The sequence below is a fragment of the Abramis brama genome, assembly GCF_963993115.1.
Source record: "Abramis brama genome assembly, chromosome: 17".
Lineage (NCBI taxonomy): Eukaryota > Metazoa > Chordata > Actinopteri > Cypriniformes > Leuciscidae > Abramis > Abramis brama.
In genome coordinates this window covers 18,932,380-18,952,149 of record NC_139979.1, presented here as the reverse complement: position 1 = coordinate 18,952,149, position 19,770 = coordinate 18,932,380, and the positions used below count along the sequence as shown (strand labels likewise).

At 38.7% G+C, this 19,770-nt stretch overlaps 2 protein-coding genes across 6 annotated transcripts; both read left to right on the top strand.

Annotated features, from left to right (window-relative positions):
• The first annotated feature begins 550 nt into the window (after window positions 1–550).
• Window positions 551–10,016, top strand: LOC311066882 (uncharacterized protein). The gene is made up of 13 exons (XM_084088301.1): window positions 551–870; window positions 1,176–1,291; window positions 1,607–1,749; window positions 1,957–2,080; window positions 2,244–2,365; window positions 2,709–2,795; window positions 3,818–3,907; window positions 4,358–4,446; window positions 5,001–5,229; window positions 7,269–7,391; window positions 7,487–7,652; window positions 9,318–9,400; window positions 9,692–10,016. Exons 1-13 carry the CDS (start codon window positions 781–783, stop codon window positions 9,778–9,780), a joined length of 1,551 nt encoding a protein of 516 aa, XP_083944427.1. The 5' UTR covers window positions 551–780; the 3' UTR covers window positions 9,781–10,016.
• Window positions 10,017–10,395: 379 nt separating this feature from the next.
• On the top strand, window positions 10,396–19,252 carry pianp (PILR alpha associated neural protein; the record flags this gene model as incomplete). 5 transcript variants are annotated; one of them, XM_084088306.1, is made up of 6 exons in its annotated part: window positions 10,396–10,520; window positions 10,889–10,941; window positions 11,243–11,512; window positions 13,087–13,165; window positions 15,323–15,442; window positions 16,826–16,995. In XM_084088306.1, exons 1-6 carry the CDS (start codon window positions 10,516–10,518, stop codon window positions 16,845–16,847), a joined length of 549 nt encoding a protein of 182 aa, XP_083944432.1. In that variant the 5' UTR covers window positions 10,396–10,515. The 5 variants fall into 5 exon arrangements, with proteins under 5 accessions (XP_083944432.1, XP_083944428.1, XP_083944430.1 ...); XM_084088302.1 differs by having other exon boundaries at window positions 10,435–10,520; window positions 11,157–11,512; window positions 16,826–19,252; XM_084088305.1 differs by lacking the exon at window positions 10,396–10,520 and adding an exon at window positions 10,559–10,685.
• Window positions 19,253–19,770: the final 518 nt, after the last annotated feature.

Here is a 19,770-nt window from a genome sequence, read left to right as displayed (position 1 = left end):
ATATTGTTCTTAACACGTTAATCATGCTTTTACACTAAAATACATTATTTTGTATTATACAAAAAATGTAATTTAGAGTAAACTTTTCGACATAAAAAATATTGACATTTCTGTAAGGCATTTCTATGTTTTCAAATGTATTTACGTTTAGATGTATGTTACAAAGCAATGCTCAATTAATCTGTTTCGGTGTGCCATGTTTTTTTTGTTTTTTTTTTGTATTTTACACCTGTATGTATGTGTTACTTAAAAAATAAAAATATTTCAAAGACATGTATATCATTCTTTATATGTATAGCCTATTTTTTATTTTCCTCTCTCTTATACTTTGTTCATGTTGTGTGATACCTTAGAAAAAAAAATCATTGTTTAAATTTCACGTGTCCAAACTGACTTACAGCATGGCTGCTCAGAGATAATTAATGTAATATTAATGATACTAGCAGCAGGTAAATGAAACACGAAAGTAAATGTATTTCCCCAGTTCCACGCGATGTCGCCAGAGAGATCAGACATGTCCCTTTAGATGAGGTCACAATTTGAATCTGCTGATTTCCGGCAGATGAGGTCTGTGTACACGTCTACATACAGTATCCGTGAGTGTAGTCTGGAGAGCAATAACAATTCCGTTAACCCTTGTCTACAATATCAACCGTGGATTCAATATATATAAAACATCATCAAAAGCATGCACGTCTAACAAAGAGCTTACTGACTTGACGAGGAATCCCTGCAGTGTGAATAACATCGGCACTGGGTTTGTGCTTACACTCAGTTCAGATGGGGGAGGTGAGGAAACTCCAAAAGAAGTTAAGGCAAATTGAGAACTTGGAAATCAAAATTTCCCTCACTCCCGAGGAAAAAATAAAGGTACAGCATTATCATGGTCTTCTTCACTCACATGGAATATTTGTATCCTCCTACTGGACTCAAAACAGTGCAGAATTTGTGCACAGAACCATACATTCAGACCATATACTGTATGTTCAGTTGGAGGTCTCTGAACTGCCACTTTTCCCACTTCAAACATTAAAAAAAAGATCACTCAGGAACGACTTACAGAATGGAAACACATCATTTCAAGGATAACTATGCATTCAGCTAAACCATAACTTTAAGTTTTGTCTTTTATGATTATTGCACGCAAGAAATCTCTAATCTTTTACTCTTTGTAGGTCTCGAAGAAGGTGGAGCTTCGCTCCAGATTGGCTGAGCTTCTGCTGCAGCATTCTGGCCCCCAGCAAACTCAAGGGATTGTGGGAAAAGAGGAGGACAGAATGAAAAGACAAGTGTAAGAAAGAATGAGTGACTAGGTAGGGAAGGGGAGAGCGAGACTGTCGGGGCGCATGAGATTAAACTCTCTGCCGGTGGCTAGTCCTCCACTGTCTGGCATCTAGGCAGTATTGATTCAGAATATTTCTTTAAAAAGTCTATGCTTGAACTCCCACATCCAGGCTTTCTGTCTTGCACATTGCTATTTAATAATATAGGTGTTACAACAAAGGTATAACAGGACAAGCGTTTGTTTAACACATTTGGACAGGCTTGAGGATTATGCGAAGTGATATTTCTTTATGAGCTTGTTGATGTTTATTTTTCATGATAGTGAGGAGGTCACAGAGCAACATGTTGCCCGTACTCCTGCGCTAAAGATTGCACGAGAGGAGAGACGAGAGAATGATGGAAGCCAGACAGATGGCAGAGGAGAGACGCATTTCCCCGTCAGTACCAGTGTGGAAGAACAAGAAGGTCAAATTAGTGCACTTATCACACACACAATTACAGTTACTCGCACAGATGTTGATTACAAGCCTGCTTGTCTTTCACAGGAAGTTCTGCCTTATGGCTGTCTCACGCGATGATATAACAGATGGTTCTTTTATCGCCATTCACGGGAGAGAGAAAAAAATGACCTCAGCTTATACAAAACTGTTTGTGTGTCTTCATACATTGCAGATGTCCAATTCAGATCTCACAAACAAACTTGGGAAAAGTCCAAGTTTCGTCTCAGAACTCTGGAGGGTCACAGTGACATCATCACCTGTGTGGTCGCCGTTGACAATCTTGTGATTTCTGGCAGGTACTGGAACCAATGAGGAATATATATATATATATATATATATATATATATATATATATATAAAAAAAAGAGTTTATGACTAACTGACTGTGAAATTGGTGACATATCTGTTAATGCCTCACTCTGCTTCCCTCTTCTCTTTTTTTTCACCTACCATTTTAAGTCGAGATACAACAGTTAAAGTGTGGCATGTTCCCACGGCAACAGAGCAGCGCAATTTGGGAGGTCACAGCGGTGGAGTCACCTGTCTCAGTGCACCACCTCCAGAGTACTGCAGGAGATTGGGTACACACACAACAGACTCACACTCTCTCAAGCCCGGCAAAGTAAATAATAAATTGATCCTGTTGACGGGGCCAGCCGGCTGATACAGATGTACCCACGATTGTTCACTTGTCCTTTATGCTCTCTCTCCTTTCTCCCACCTCTTTTGTTCCAGCTACTTATGCCCTCCTTCCCATCTGTCCCTTTTGCTCTCCATCACTCCCTGTCCTGCTGTTTTGACAGTGCATTTGTTCTTCACATCCTTTGTCCTTCGATCTCCCTTTTCTCATGTCCTGCAGTCACTCTTATTTTTTATCTCATTCGCTGTCCCGCTCTCTCATTCTCTTTATCTGTTTTTCTGCAGCACGTGCATTCGACTTGGCTGACAAGGAAAGATTTGTACTAAGTGGTTCCACAGACTGTTGTGTGAGAATTTGGGCTTTGAGCTCAGGTGAGTCACACACACACACACGCACACAAATATATGTATATATATATATATATATATATATATATATATATATATATATATATATATATATATATATATATATATGTCCACGTTAAATTGATCAAAAGTGGCAGTAAAGATGTTACAAAATGTTACAAAAGATTTCCATTGCAAATAAATGCTGTTTGCTTTTGAACTTTCTATTCATCAAGAAATTATGAAAAAAATGTGTCATGGTTTCCACAAAAAAATATATTAAACAGCAAAACAGGTTGTTGATCATATAAATTAATCCTTGGTAAACATAAGACACTGATCTGCCAGAAACCTTTACGGGACGATACATTTTTCTAAGATAATCATGTTTAATATTTCAATTACTACAACTGTGGTTAAAGCTGAATATATGACATAATATATTCAAATTTTGATGTGAGTTATATTTTCATAAAACTATTTGAAAAGAATAAAAAAAAAAACCTGTTCTATATATCAGGAGATAAAAAGTCATAATTGGTCTAAATTATTGATGTTATTCCTTATGTTTTGGTAACAAAACTTGCAGGACTAATTCATTTAATTTCTTGTGTATGTGCTGAATGTCTGAATTGCAGTTCAGTAAATCTCACCTCCTCTCATTCCAAATTCAGCATCCTGTGATGTGTGAGCAATGTGATTAAAATTCACACTCATGAATCAAAAGAATGACAGTTTTTAAAATTCGGAATATTGCCAAACCATGCTTAAAATGTAGAGTGGCATTAGAAATACTCGTTTTAAATGTTCCTTAAAAAAAAAGAAGGATTGCAATGTTAAAGGTTGGTGTTCTGTTGTAATGGTTGCAGTGTGTTCTGAATGTCCATTATCTGAATCTCAAGAATCAAGTCGTTATATAACTGGTGAAGAGGGCACTCACTCCTTGTTTGGAAACTGCTATTTTTTCCAACCCCTGCTGATGAGGGTGAATTAAACTCAAGTGTGTTTGGGGTTTGCATCACATGCTGATTTTGTTACTCCTGCAGGTCAGTGTGTTAAATCCATCTACACCTTCAATGCAGTCACAAGCCTGTGCTTCATTCCTGAAGGAGAGGGCTTCATTGTTACTGGTTCAGGTACAGTAGGTATCTCTCTCTCTCTCTGTGTGTGTGTGTGTGTACTTGTACAACTATCTTTGTGAGGACCAGTTTGAGTTTTAGACCATTGGAGTGAGGACAAAGAGAGTAAAGTGAGGACATTTTGGCTGGTCCTCACTTTCTGAGACCCCTTTAAAGGCCTGTTTGAGGGTCAAGACTTGGTTTTAAGGATAAGGTTATAATTAGGTTAAGGGTAGGTTTAGGGTAAGGGTTCGGGTTAGGCACTTAGTTGTGATGGGTAAGGTTAGGGTAAGTGGCTAGAGATTGCATTGTGTCAATGAATGAATGTCCTCATAAAGATAGATGTACAAGAATGTGTGTGTGTGTGTGTGTGTGTGTGTGTGAGGGTGAGGGTGAGTTGGCCATGCCTTGCATCAGTCTCGACATATCAGGTGCATCTTAAGCTCAGTGTTATTGATCTTACTCTAGATGCTGGGAAGCTGCAGGTGTGGAGCTGGAGCTCGCAGGAGAACTGTCAGTCAGTGAACGCACACCTGGACGCAGTCACCACAATACAGGTGGGCGAGCGCCATGGCAACAGAATTGTGCTGGCATCTAGAACTTTCCCAGTCTGCCCCTTAGAGCAGCACATGTTTGTTTTTTTTAAAAAGAAAGAGATTGTGCCTCCGCTCAAAGCTGAAGTGTTGCCTGTAGAGGAATCCCTTGAGAACACGTTTGCTTCTCGGGCGATCTTAAAGTTCACAGAAATGTACAAGCTATTAAATGCCAACATTTAAACACTTTTCTTCTGCAAGATCTGTCTCTTCTTACTTAGTGAATAATGAATGCAAATAAGACTATGAAATAAAACTGGGTAGAACAATATATTATAAGGAAATCAGATACAGAATAGAAGTAAATAAATTCTGTTGCAATTGTGAGAATACTGTAACATCAAACAGCGGTGACTCTTTTCCATATTTAATACTGTTAGTTGGCATGAGTTGTCATGGAAACACAGTGGCATTTACCCTCCATTCTCTCCTCTCTCTCTCTCTCTCTCTCTCTCTCTCTCTCTCTCTCTCTCTCTCTCTCTCTCTCTCTCTCTCTCTCTCTCTCTCTCTCTCCGCAGTCCCAGGGTCCTCTGCTGTTCAGTGGCTCCGCCGAGGGATGCGTGTGTGTGTGGGAGGTGTACGGTAAAGGGCCGGAGCCCCTCCGCAGGCTGCACCTCTGGGGCCCAGAAGTCACAGGGTGTAGTGGGGATGACGGGTTGAACGGGAGGCTGATTTTGAGCCCCCGCGGTGACCGTGTGTTTCTCTCGTGTGGGAGGGCCAGCATACGAATCCTAAATTGGAGAACGGGTAATATATTGGTACATCTATGGAACTTTAATATTGATATTAATCAGGATTATATTTATTAATTTAATCATTAATTAATATTACTTAGGATTTTAAATATATAATATAGTTTTGGGTTGGTACAATTATTATTGATAAATTCACCAAGGCTGCATTTATTTGATTAAAAACTGTATTTTAAAATGTAATTTATTTATTCCAAATAAATTTCTTATTTCTAAATGTATTTCTTATTCAAAATTTTCAATTTAATATTAAAATTTAAAATAAATGTGTTCTATTGTAATATATTATAAAATATTATTTATTATTGCGATGCAAAGCCGAATTTTCAGCATCATTACTCCAGTCTTCAGTGTCACATGATCCTTTAGAAATCCTTCTAATATGATGATTTGCTGCTTGAGAAACATTTCTTATTATTATCAATTTTGAAAACAGTTGTGCAGCTTAATATATTTGTGGAAACCGTGATACATTTTTTAGGAGTCTTTGAGAAGATAGAAGGTAGAAGAAATAGAAGTTTCAGAAGAACAGCATTGAAATAGATTTATTTGTAACAATGTAAAAGACTGCGTGCTTGCTGAATAAAAGTATTATTTTCTTTCAAAAAAATCTTAATAAAATTTTAAATGATAGTGTACAAGATCTTGGCTAAAAATGTATGCACCCCTTTTAATAGACATACATGTTGTGATGTTATTTCCATCAAGAGGTGCATCAATTTTTGGTCAAGATCTTGTATTGACAATGCAAGAGTCCAGCACTCTGTAAAGTCTCCTCCAGCACATCCCAAAGACTTTCTATGAATTTAAGCTCTGGGCTCAGAGGTGCCAAAACATGTGTGAAAATTATTCTTCATGCTCCCTTCCAACCATTCTTTCACAATTTGAGCCTGATGAATCTTAACATTGTCACCCTGAGATATGGCCATGTCTTCCTACATGGTTGTTTAAGAAATGAAAAGCTACACACTCCGTCAGTTAGGGTTAGAAGAACTGTTGCCAAACATATAACATGCTAGAAACATAATTATCACTGCAAAAATGATCCAATCATTGACTCTGAAGCATTTGCCTATTTAACATCCAAACAGCGATTTGTTTTTGTAGCCGGGGCAGTGTATATATACTACCATTTTTATAAACAGTTAATCTCATATCTCAATATTGGATAAAAGCAGCCCTCAAATGAAGATATTTCAAAGACATTACATAAAAGCGAGCAGATGAATATACCAACGTTTCTTTTTTTAAATGAATCTAATCTAAATTAAACCAAATGAACACAGCCTAATGCGCCTATGTCAACATAATCCTATGATCTGCCATCAACACCGTTATTTAGTCAACATCTCATTTTATAAATCACTCTCATGGATATGCTGGATTCTGTAGCAATAAATATTTGACAACCCCCATTGGACCTTCATTTGTTCTTTGACTCAGGGCTATTTAACAGATTTATTAATGGAATACATCTTGACTGAGTCTATTCGCTCAGAGCTGCTAATATAATCTGTGTTAAAGTCCCAGTGGCTCAGAGAACACAGGCAGGAGAGGGGGCTGTTCTCCCTAGGGGAGAGGAAGACGTAAAAACATCCAGCGCTTTCAAATTTTAATCCCGTTTTCTCACAGGATATTTGTGCTGAAGGCCATTATCTAAAAAAAAAAAAAAAAACTACAACCTGTAAACAATTACATCAGATAAATCAGAGTTGCTGGTAGGAACACACTACATGATGTGATGCTCTAATCGAGAGTGCTGAGGTTCATAATGAAGCCAGTTCATCAAACAACTCGTAGCTGGAGCTCTCAAAGAAATAATGAGCTTCTTACAGACAGAAAAAAACATTTGTATTAACAACATAAAACACACAGCAAATTCGGCAGCTATTGACAGAGTAGGAAAGGAATCCATAAATAGACAGATTATGTGAATTTAATTACTTTTTTTCCCTGGTTTATTCGTGTTTCGGTGAATAAATGTTATAAAGATGTCCCTAATGATGCGTGTTTGCGCTCTCCAATCGTTTGCAGGCGTGATGACTAGGCTAACCAATCACAGCAGCACTGCTGGTGTCACAGATTGTGTAAATCAAATACCCGGTCTTTTGATTGGTTCTTGTTTTGACCTCGCTAATGGAGAGAGCAAGATTAACCGTGAGTGATTTTAACATTAATTTAACACCCTTGAAAACTGCAAGACAGTTTAATCACTTACCCTTTCTTTTTTTCTTTCTCTCACACTCTTTCAGTGTTCTCACTTCCCCAGTGCAGGTACCTGGTTTCGCTCACCTCTTCAGATCTTCCCAGAATTCTTTGTTATGCTGCGTGGCTAACAGCAAGTGGGGACCACCGTTGGGTCACAGGGGGTCGTGACCTCATTGTTTGGGAGCAGCTTCCAGGAAGTTTTAAAAAGAGGTGTGTTTTTTTTTTTTTTTTGATGTAATGGTCCCTTTCGAGGATCTCAAACTCACTTCGTACATCACAGCCCCTTTTCCAAGCCCTTCTCTACCTACTATATGTAATGCATTACAGTATATATCAATTCATAGACATTCACTGACACACAGTTCCTAATATAAGACTCTGCTCAATGTTTAATTTAGTCAGTATATCAATATGTACATCAGTAATGAGATACTGGCTGGAATATAGTATCTTTGGGATGCTTATTAATGAGAAATCTGCAGGAATGCTCCAGGCATTTGACACTGAGAACTGTAGCTCACATCGAGCACTGGATGCAGAGCTGATGATCCTTTGTGGAATAAATATTGATTTCTTTGTAACTACATTTTTGTAGAGTCTATAGATACAGGGTCTCAACTGGTGGGATACAGGGAAAACAAGGCTGAATGCAAATAATCAAATGCAACTAGCCATTTAATTCTGCATATTTAGATTAGCAAAAAATAGACTTCTCATGTTTTTAAAAGGAGTAGAATCCTTTCCGTATCTTTTGTTGTTGATGTCAAATGTCAAAGTCTTTGCGTCTAAAATTTTGGCACTTAATCTGTCAGTTGGACGCTAGCCAAATTAGGCTGATGCCAACATTTCATGGAAATAGTAATATCACTGTTTAATTTCAAGGACATTTGTTTAGTCTTGTGCGCACTGCTGGCAAAAACAACTTAAAGTGTCAGTAAAATGTCTGTTTTAGCGCTGGTTTGGTCTTAAACTGGCTTGTCTGTCTTGGGCTGGTCTGTTGGCTGGTTTTAGAGGGGTTTTGGGCACTTTTCAGATGGGAGACCGGCTTGGTAAACCCCAGCTTGGTTAGGCTGAGAGACCAGATTAAATCATCTAAAACCAGTTTAGACTGTTTTAAGCAGCTTTTTCTTCTTCTTATAAACAATAATAAACAATTTTGGCGTTGTGTTGGCTCATCACTCAATGTCCAATGTAAAATCCAAAACCAAAACACTTTGCGTCCAATATTTAATCTGTCACTTGGAAGTTGGCCAAATTAAGCAGATGCCAACATTTCATGTTTAATGTCAATCTTTAGTTTCAAGGACATTTGTACACACTGCTGACAAAAACATTTTAAATCAACCTAAGTTGGTTTTCTGGTCTTAGCTGGTCTCCCTGCCTGGTCAGGCTGGTCTGTTTGCTGGTTTTAGAGTGGTTTTGGGCAATTTTCAGCTGGATTGGCTGGGAAACTAGTTGTTTGGTGAAATTTCGTGAATGATATCCATTCATTTAAATAGCAATTTCCGCAATTGGGAGTATCGCAAAAGCAAAAAGTTTCTCACACAGATTTCGCTCATGCTCAAGTTGGTCTTGAAAGCTGCCTGGACCCTTTTTTGCCCACAAAATCTCACTGAAACATTGCTAATGTGACACCTTAAGCCAGATATGAATAATATTTTTATGTCGAACTGCCTCTGTCTAACTCTTAATGATGCACTTGCTACTTCAAAAGCAGTTTGTATAATGAAGTCATTCCAAACCCATTGACGGCGCGCTGTTGTCAGCAGAGCTGCTTTGCTTTTTGCTTCAGGCTGAGTTAAACATCCTTCTGTCCTTGTAAACAGTGTGACCCAAGTGCCCTGCACTGAAAGTCTTCTGTTGTTTTTCCTCTAGAGGCGATGTCACAGTGAGACGAGACAGCCGATTGGAAGATTGTCTTCTGGAATCCGACAGAGACTGTAGTGACAATAGTGAGGGTAAGAGAGAGAGCCAAAGACAATGATGTTTTAACCTGTGTTAATATTTATATTTAATAAATATTTAATAAATATTTTAACAATTAGTTTTTATGTATTTTGTATTTTTTTTAATGTATTCAGTTACAAAGAAAATCTGCAAGAATTCAATGATACAACTTTTCACGCACTTTATGGACTTACATTTAGAATGTTTTGGAATTGATTAGTTAACAGCATTCAAAAAGTGATGCTACTAAACATATGTAATTTATTTCGACAACCCTAATGAAAATAACTTTTTTTCTCCAGTGGACGATGATGAAGACTCCATAACCCAGGATGCATCTGAAACAGAGGAACCTGCAAGTTCTTCATGGCTGCGTTGTGTTCTTCAGTGAGCGAGAGGAGGGGTGAATGAAAAAAGAGTGCGACAATGGGAAGGAGATTGAAGGAGGGTTAAACAGAATGAACTGGAAAGGAAGAGCAAGAGAAGGCAAGGTCAAGGGATGACGGCGGAGTGCGAAGGGACTGAAGTGGAACAGATTGACTGACTCGCAGGGAAGAAACAGAAGGAAGAGAGAAACAACAGACTGTTTTCTATGTAAACGTTGATCCAATAAAACCAACCACATTATGTCTGTGTGCGTGTGAGAGTATTTATCATCGCTGGCACTTCTGTCTATAAATATATATAGCGTTGTTCATCATGTAGGGCTCCCGTCCAATGCTACATTAATGTATATTGATTTTCCTGCCGCTGTCTCTTTGGATTTGTCCTTTCTGAATACTTTTTATTTACTTCAACTGGTCTTCGGAATATTAATAAGACACTCTTTTATTCCGTCCGGCTATTTTCGCCTTCAAAATTCATTTATTTTCTTCTCGCTGTCTATTTAATTTGAACCAGTTGAGATGTGTAATTAGTATTTAAATCTTTCCTCCAATCCTCTCTTCCTCCCTCCCTCCTGTAGCGCTCTCTCTATCTCTCTCTCTCTCCCTCTCTCTCTCTCCCTCCCTCTTCCGCACTCTATTTCTCACTCGCACAAATTCTACATGTCTCTGTCGCTACGGCAACCAATGCTTTTCCCCTCTTCCAGGCGCTAAGCCTCTCTCCCACTCCCTTCTTCAGTGGCATGAGGTAGGCATGTGAGTCCATATCTGTCTTGAGAGTGAGAATCTGCATGTTTTCAAGTGTGTGTAGATGTGTTTCCTGGAAGTCAGACTGTGCCGTAAATCTGGATGCAGATGTTGAGTTTTGTTTGATGGCTCGGGATGAGGCTTAACGTAGGGAACGCATCCACAGGTGTGTTCGCACTCGTTTGTGAGAGTGTTTTTCTGTTGATCTTGCGCTGCGGTGTGTGATCTGGTGGTTTGGTTCTTAATGACCTGTGTGTTTTTATTTGTGTTGCCTACAGCCATCTGTTTATGGTCTTTTAGTCAGTGTCAAGACTGAAACCTCTCCATTCCAGCTCTCTTTCTCCTCTCTTTTTGTCATTCTCATTTCAGAGATGATTGGAGCAGCGAGGAGCCAGTGAACAGGCAGAAGCGATGGAGCGATGGTAAGTGCCGAACAGACTGTTTTGGTTGCACTGTGCTCTCAGATCTGACCAATTAGTTTCCTGCAGCCCGTTGGGTTGCATCAGCTTCTGCTTCATGTCTCTTTCCATCTGTGCACGGTTCACGCCTCTCAGTTATGTGTTTTTTCTGATCTCTAGCCTTTCCTTTTCAATCCCTCCTTCCGTCTTTTCGTTGCTTTGTCTCTCCTTCCCCCTAGCTCCATCTCTCCCCACATTGGATTCCTTCCCCTTAGGAGCTTCCTGCTGGTCACTGTAATTTTTTGCACTGCCACCGGTGGCACAGATGACAGAAAGTGGGAGGAGTTGGGCGAAATGCAGATGCCAGTCACCGCGCAGGCCAGCACCACTCAGCTCTGGGCGGTGGACTGGGGTCCCACGCAGCCCCTGGAGGACGAAACCCATCACGTCCTGTCCAGCCTGGAGACGGAGAGTCTGAGGGTGACCCCGTCCCAGGACTGGACGCATCATCGGAGTGCGGCCACCAATCAGACGCAGCGCCCAACTACTGGAGAGAGGGACACGATAGAGACAGAGGAGCCGGACACCAAGGAAGGTTGGTATCCGTGAAATTAGTTCTTTATCTGAGAGCTGCATTGCCAACAGGGATCTGGGCTCATGCTGGTTCCTGAAAGTAGCAAATCTGCGCTTGAAGAGAGCTTAGATTTCTCTCCCATTGTGCAGAGGGCAGGCATAAATCCAATCAATACAATTTTACCTGATTATGACACTCTGCCCACTCTTTTCGCCCCCACATACTTTCACTCAAACGTCTTTCTTCACGTTCTTCTACATCTCTATTTCTTTTTATTACTTTTTTATTGGGTCGTGGGATATTCGAAATTTAATGACTTTTGAAATTCTAGTGTAATTCTTGAATTTGAATTGAGGTAGCAAACAATTTACTTTTATGCATTTGGCCAATGTTTTTTTAAAAGCGATTTACAATGCATTGAGAGTATATTTTATATTAGTTTATGCACTGCCTGGAAGTTGAAACCATGATCTTGTCCTTGCAATCACCACGGTTTACTCTTTGGGGAGTGTATTGTTAACTGTAATTCAAATTAGAACTTAAGGAATAATATTCATACAACTGCTATTAGGTGTACTTTATGAGTTGATGACATCATACCCACAAGATTACCCTTTTAGATTAGATGATGTCAATATTTGATGCTTGAAATTCAACCAATAGACCTTATTCAGAGCAGCGCCATGACAGGTATGAAAGCGAGGCTGTGAGGGTGTTTTCAATGGCATCCGCTGTACAAAGCTCCTAGATCACTTATAATTTTCCACAACTCATATTGCCTGGAGTTTTTCGTCAACTATAATTTCTTGGAAAGATATTTTTTGCTGTGTTTTGTCAGCAGAACAACCCAACCCAGAAAAACGCATTGGATAACAGTACAACTCACTGAAGAGATGTATGTCTATCCCTCACAGCCTCGCTTTCATTCCCGTTAAAAATCAAAGATGGCGCTGCTGTGAATAAGGTCTAAAGAATTTCCATAAATAGATTTTTGTATTTTATTTAATATTTCATTTATCTATGTATTTATACACATCATTTATATATAATTATACTATATTAAATATATTTATTTATTAAATGACATGTATAATGCATGCAATAATTAAATTGTATTTAATTATTTATTTTAAATGGACCATTATGGAAGAGAACTTTATTTTTTTCCATTTCCAAAATGAACATTTATACATTTAAGTCTATTATTTATTAAGTCTCCAAAATGGCACCAAATATGAATATTTTTTCAAGGATATAACCAAATATTCAAGATTTTTTGGGACCAAATGTAAATGTTTAGGAATCGGTCACTAAAAATCCACATTTGTTGGCCATGACTCTGAACATTGGAGGGAACATGTCCCCTCCCATGTCTATTTTTTAACCTATTTCTCTAGCTCATTGTGTAACTGTGTTGAATTTCTTTGCATTGCAATTCAGCATGTCCTCATCCATTCATTCCAATTCAAAGTATAATTCGGCATCACATGGGTCCAATTCAATTGAAAACCACTCAAATTGAAAGGGAGCCAATTCTTCTATAGTACTGCTCACTCCATCTGATTATTCTTTTCCTGTGCCATTTCTTTCTTCAGTGGACCCACAGTTTTATGTGACGGTGACAATTTCATCTCTGCTGATTCTCACTGCGGTCATCATCTCTGCTAAACTCTGGTGAGACGTTTCAACACTCCTCTGCTTGCACGGTTCTGTCATACATCCCCTGAGACAGCTTGCTGCCCTGTGTGTGTGTGTGTGTGTGTGTGTGTGTGTGTGACTGACTGAACAGTCAGTGTGTCATAATGGGTTCACACAACAGATTTCCACAAACTTTCAGTCAAGGGTTCTGCTGTTCAGTAAGACTTCCCTGCATGCAGAACTGTTAAAAATGTCATTTATGGATATTCTAACTCTGCAGACACTAACAGTGTGGACACCTTACAGTGTTTTATTGTGCTGGTTTAATTAGAAATGTAGCCGGGAGCGTTGGGGGACATCAGGCACAGGAATGCATTTGTACTTACTCGGACGGCAGCATTCAATCGCATAGGCGATCATTAAAATGATATAGAGAGCTGAGGAATGGCCCATATCATCCTGAGAGTAACTATAAACACGGGGTGACAGGTTATGAGTGTGATTTATTACTACCTGCCTTAGTTTATGCTAGAATGTTCCCCTTGCTGAATTCAGTTCCATTAAAATGTGTCAAAAACTTCAGCCAACACACTCGCATGGCAGTTCGTAACTATTTTACATTTTGGCAAATTGGCGGCTAATTTGTATGAATACGTTTTCGTACGGTCTGCATAGGCACAAAGTATACTTTCGGTTTTTGCGTACGCTAGGGTATGTGTCTATTGTGCAACATAAATTTTGTCAAACAGCATTATACACGTATATAGTCTACTTTTTTTTTCTAACCCACAACATTTTTTATTGCTTATTACTTATGGAGAGAAACAGTTCAGACATTGTACACTAGAGAACTTGTGTGTATGCATGTTTCAAATGTCTGTGAATGCTATTGTACTTTGAAAGGCTGTGCGGTCCACTGCACGCTACATGATATAGGCCTATACAATGATAAAAAAAAACACTGTGATATCAGTTTGCAATATCAAGCAACAATGGACTGTTTTTGCACACCTAAAAGAACTGGAAACACCGGAAGTCTCGCAAATTCAAGTTAATGGCCGCACCAGCTCGTATATCAGAGCGAAACGGCTTCTCAAACAAGAAAGAATGTTGGGCAGGACTTGATTTTGTCCATCAAAACTGCCCGCGAAGGGTCAAATGATTGGATTGTTGTTTGCAAATTTATGTCTGAGCATAGCCTATATATTGATTTCATGGTGACTTTAAAAATAACAAGGTAATACTTTCCGCTTTAGGGGGTTGACCTTCGTGCTTACATTAAATAAAAAACAATTCTGTACGAATCGTACAAAGAATACGAAATCGCCACCTCGTAAAATTGTTACGTTTTCTTATCAGGTTGCTTCAGCCAATTCCATAGCCTACTTTCTTTACGCTGCGGTAAAGCAATGGTGCAGCCGTGCAGGTACTATAAATCAGACATTATGGGACTGTTTGAGAGCTTGTTTGTAAGATCGATAAAAAGGTCACATATCGCGAACTCCCGATAGGTTATGTTAGCGTGAAGCCGCCACTCACGTAGAAGATCGGACTGAGCGAGCCGAGGGGGATTTTATTGCATGCACAAGCTACATCTCTGTAATTAATCTCTGAATGCCGCACACTTGCCTTGAAAGACACCGCTCGTTTAACAACCCCCAGCCCTCCACCCGTCATCCCATCAGAGCAGAGGTGGAGTGAACTCACTCCTGAGTCACTGCAGATAAGTGCGTGTCGGTGTGGGGTATTAATATTACATGAGACGTCACACAGAGTCTGCGACACTTTGTCTTCCTCATGGTTGCCGGACAAATATGATTTTAACTGAATATTTCAGCGTCTTTTTCTCTCTCTCACACTCATTCGCATACTTTAATTTCCCCTGCTCTGTTTTTTCGCTGAAGGCAGTCTATTAAATTAAGCCAGTGAGTGAATGAACTTCCTGTCAGTATCACTGAAGTGTTTGCCTTCTATTCCTTTATATTCTTTAATCCCTCTTTTCACGCCTCTTTCTCACTTTTTCCAGTGTTCTCGAATATTTCACTGGCTGTCGTCCTAATCTCTCTCTCTCTCTCTCTCTCTCTCTATCTCTCTCTCTCTCTCTCTCTCTCTCTCTCTCTCTCTCTCTCTCTCTCTCTCTCTCTCTCTCTCTCTCTCTCTCTGTCTCTCTCTCTCTCTCTCTTTCTCATTCAGTTACGACCGCAGTCTCTCCCAGCGTCCTCCACCTCTCTCCCTCACCATCCCTCGTTCCATAGCTCAGGAGGACAGCAGGCAGACACTGCACAGCACTCCATCCTTCTCCGACAGAGAGAGGTAGTGTGCGTATACTGTAAGCCTGTGAGACAGCCAGGGTGCCAAGACTGGTTTAGGTACTTAGTGTGTGTGTGTGTGTGTGTGTGTGTGTGTGTGTGTGTGTGTGAAAGAGGAAAAGCCAGAGTGAGCAAGACTGGTAAGCCAGTCACTGACTGTCAAAGGGAACAACATAAATAAATAGTAAATGTTCCCAACAAAGAACACAAGTAGGGACTACACTAAATTTGACTGATTTGTTCATTTAAAATCATGTCATGGTGTCTGTGGATACTTATTAAACTGTCAAAGGCCTGGTTTCACAGACATAGCTGAGATTAAGCCAAGTTCAATTAGGACATTTAAAGAGCTTTTATAAACATGTCTTAGAAAAAAACATTACTGGCGTGAATCTTGAGACAAAACAATGGCACTGACATATTTTGAGATATGTCAGCAAGCTGCTTTCAGTTAAAACAGCTCAAATATTAATTTTAGTTTATTTTAGCACTAAAGTTTAGGACTAATTTTAGGACTAGCTTAAGCCTTGTCTGTGAAACTGAGGGTAAGTTTTCAAAAAGCATCCTAAATAGTACAGAAAGAGTCTTGTTAAGACAGACTAAAAGGATTATGATAAATGTGTACGTATATAGGCAAAATGTTGTGTATTATGAATTATATTGTGACATAAAATAAATTATTAAGATTAAATTATATCATAAAATAGTATTAGATTAAAAGTTTATTATTTCATGAACTCATTTAGTGAAAAAACTGTAAGTGGAAAACGTAAGTGGTCTATTTGAACTTTTACTGTAGTTTATGCATATTTTGTTGGAAACAAATAAACAAATTAATATTAAGATTAAATTTATATTTGTTTCATAAACTCCTTTGGTGAAAATCTGTAAGTGGAAAACTGGCCTAATTATTTGAAGTTGATTTCTACTGTATTTTAGTTCCCACTTATATTGTTAGATATAAATAAATAAATAACTCGTATTTATCAAATACGCATGTATTAAATCATTAATTATAAAGAAATGTGTTCAGTTAATTAAATTAGAATCAATTTTAATTGAAAAATGCATATACCCTGTATGCATATCATCATGGCTGATTGTGTGAAAATGAAGGTGTGTAAATAAGTGTGTTGTTAAATCAGTGGTAATGGCTTGCAATACAAAACAGCCAGTTAGGCATTGTTGTGGATGTTTTCTTCAATCGTTGTGAATATTTTAACAGGAGCGATGCAGAGAGAGAGAAACAGAGCGTGCCATCCATGAAATCAGACCCCTTCCTGCTGTTCTGTGCATTTCAGAATTAATCTCACACTCGATAATAGAGTGAGACCCTTATTAATTTCATTTGCCGTGTCTTTCTTCATCTCTTTACCCCTCGCTGCAGGATACCAGTGGTCAATCTTTGAAGAGCAGACTGTTCTGAGCATGATAATCAAATCCCGTGGGCATGACACAGACTTTGGTGTGAACACATGGGCAAACCATCCGAATGTACATAAAATGCAGATTGACACATGTGGATATGTGGATGTGTACATCTGTTTGGACACTCTGATGGAGACTGTGAGGTTTTGTGGTCCAATGGCTCTTCGTTTCTGACTGTACCTCTTTCTTCCAGTGCCGTTTGTACAGTATTATATTCATTAGCTCAACGCAGCCATTCACAAGGGCTCCGGGAATGCTATGTCCTCTACCATGAAAACAATCATTAGCTTCTGATCTTGGAATAAGCTGTGATGTATGTAGTCATTCATTTAGTAACCGGCGTGACATGCTTGCAGTGGCCTATGTCTCATGCATACAAAGGTTACAGCTGCCTACCGCTGCCTTTATCGCACTTTGTGTAGCATTTATTTGGGCTCAGTGAATGACTGCAGTTATTTTGAAGAGTTAAATATAATTTACATCATCTGTTTATAGTGTTTTGTTTAATATGGCTCTGTGTCTCATGGCAACAGCGACTGCAGCGACGTCAGCTGATAAAAACAGATATCTGGAAACACCTTATCTTATAATTTACTCTATCTGACGGACGTTTTCGTTATTCTGACTCAACATCTGTTGAGGTGTTCGTGAAACTTAAGTAATTCTATTCCAAGTGTGTTGTTATACTTCTAAATCATGGCCATATATCTCTTCTCGGGGTTTTTGAGACCTTGATAGAGAGGAAATAAAAGAGTTTTTTTGGTTAGCAGAAGGCTAGCGCACACCAAAATGACTGATGTGTTTGATATATTGGTGTTGAGTTTATGTAAAGCACAATTAAGGACATGTATGAAGACAAACTGAAAAACAAGCATGCCATGGCATATTTAGTTTGAAAAGCAGTTAAAACAAGTTTGTTTGATGTCTCGCTACGCTAACAACCCATAGCTAGCGAGGCAGCTTGGGGATTCTTATTTATATTTATGAACCGCAACTATCAGGAGGGTTTGGGTTTTCAGACGGTTGAAATCTTTTTAAATCTGTTCTGTAGTCTGTGTGAATTGCTACTGATTTTACTTCTGTATTTTGACATATTTTATGTATGAAAGAGGATATTGGCTTTCTGTTCCAGAAGGAAGCCAGACAAAATTGTTAAAGCTATGCGTGAATAGCTATCTGGCAAATGTTTAACATTATCCAATAGAGTGCATCAGTGTCCGCCCACTTTTTCAGCGGCCTTGATTACCGAAGTATTTTTACCATTAATCTTTCCCATAGGGATTTGTCTGTGTAAGAGTTATAAGCCATTAACCAAACCAACCAGCTATAAGCTGAATAACAACATGACAAACTTTGAGTTGAAGCAAAACATTTGAAAACTGGACAAAAAGACCAATTGAATTGGTACAAGACTGCATTCTTAATAGCTTTAATGAGGAAAAGAACTACAATCCCATGAAGCATTGCCAATGACATAATTGAACTAAAAATGATGGAGACTGATTTAAAGAGGTTGAATAATATATATTGAAACTATATTTTAAGTTCATTCATATATTATGCATACAAATATTTAAGTAATTTGAGAGCATAGGGAGACTGACTGACTGACCGCAGTGTTTAATGTGAGTGGGCGGCCGCTGAATTGTTCTTTTGGAGTGATTTGCTTGTTGCGACTGATTAGTGAAATTTTCTGTACAGCATCATGGGTAATGTAGCTTTTCACCATGCATTCAGATGTTCAACATGATTATTAAAAAAAAGTTTAAATAATGCAGACTGATGGCTTCAACAGAAGCATATACCATCGATTAACAACCTCATAGCTTACATTAGGTCTTTCTAATGGTTTATAAGTTATCGTTAATAATCAGTTCCCCTATGGAGAATCTGAATGGTATTTTTTACTTCTGGAACCCGACTGTAGCTCTCTGTAGCCTGTGCGTTTCAGAGGAAGAGCAAGTTTTTACTTTTTATTCAAGATTCAAAGACAAATGTTTTTTTCCTTTAGAATATGCACTGATGAATTATTCACAATATGATGAAGAACAAAACATGAAAACATTTATATTGATACATATTGGCTTTAAACCAGAAGAAATCCTTCTTTAAGCTGTATTTTTCAAGGAAATCATAATTATCCCCTCTCAAATAACCACGTAACTCATGAAAAACACTAAATGGCTAAAGGAAGAGAAAAGAAACTAATGTGCCATTATAGTTTATGGGCACAGCAGATTGAATTCTCAGTTGTTCACATCATGCACAAGAAGCTACACTATGTGAGATATGTTTAGAGGTTTCACATCATTTATGTAGCACTGCCTTAAATATGTGGTTCATTGTACTGTGAAGTCAATAAAAAGCCATCTCTGGTGTTTTAAAACGTGTTTCTGTGGCATGGTTTTTGAAAGGACTGCCTATGTGACAGTGACTCATACAATCACGCACAGCAAACAGTCAGGCCAAAGAGACACCGGGAGGATTCATTAGCCACTGCACAACAACAAAACACCAGGACACAAAAACACTTCACACGTTCACCTCAGACACGCACACACTGTATGTAAACTGCAAGAGTTCACAGCTCCCATCTGCTCAGAGCTGCGAGACTGAGAAACACTGAACCTCAGTCACGCTGACTGAAATTAACACCACTATTTATAGAGAGAAAAAAAGAGAAGATTTGTGCTTAAAAAAGGATCATAGATTTTGAGGTGGATGGATTTTTACAAACACAAAAGGGAGAGGAGGCAGGGGTTAATGTAAAAGTAGATCATCACTCTCCGCTTTTTATTGTTCTCTTCATTTCTGAGTGGCTACCACAAGTTAATCGCTACCATTACAGACCATTATGCAGAACAGAGAAAGAAACATTGCTTTAGTCAGCCTTTATGGCTGGAT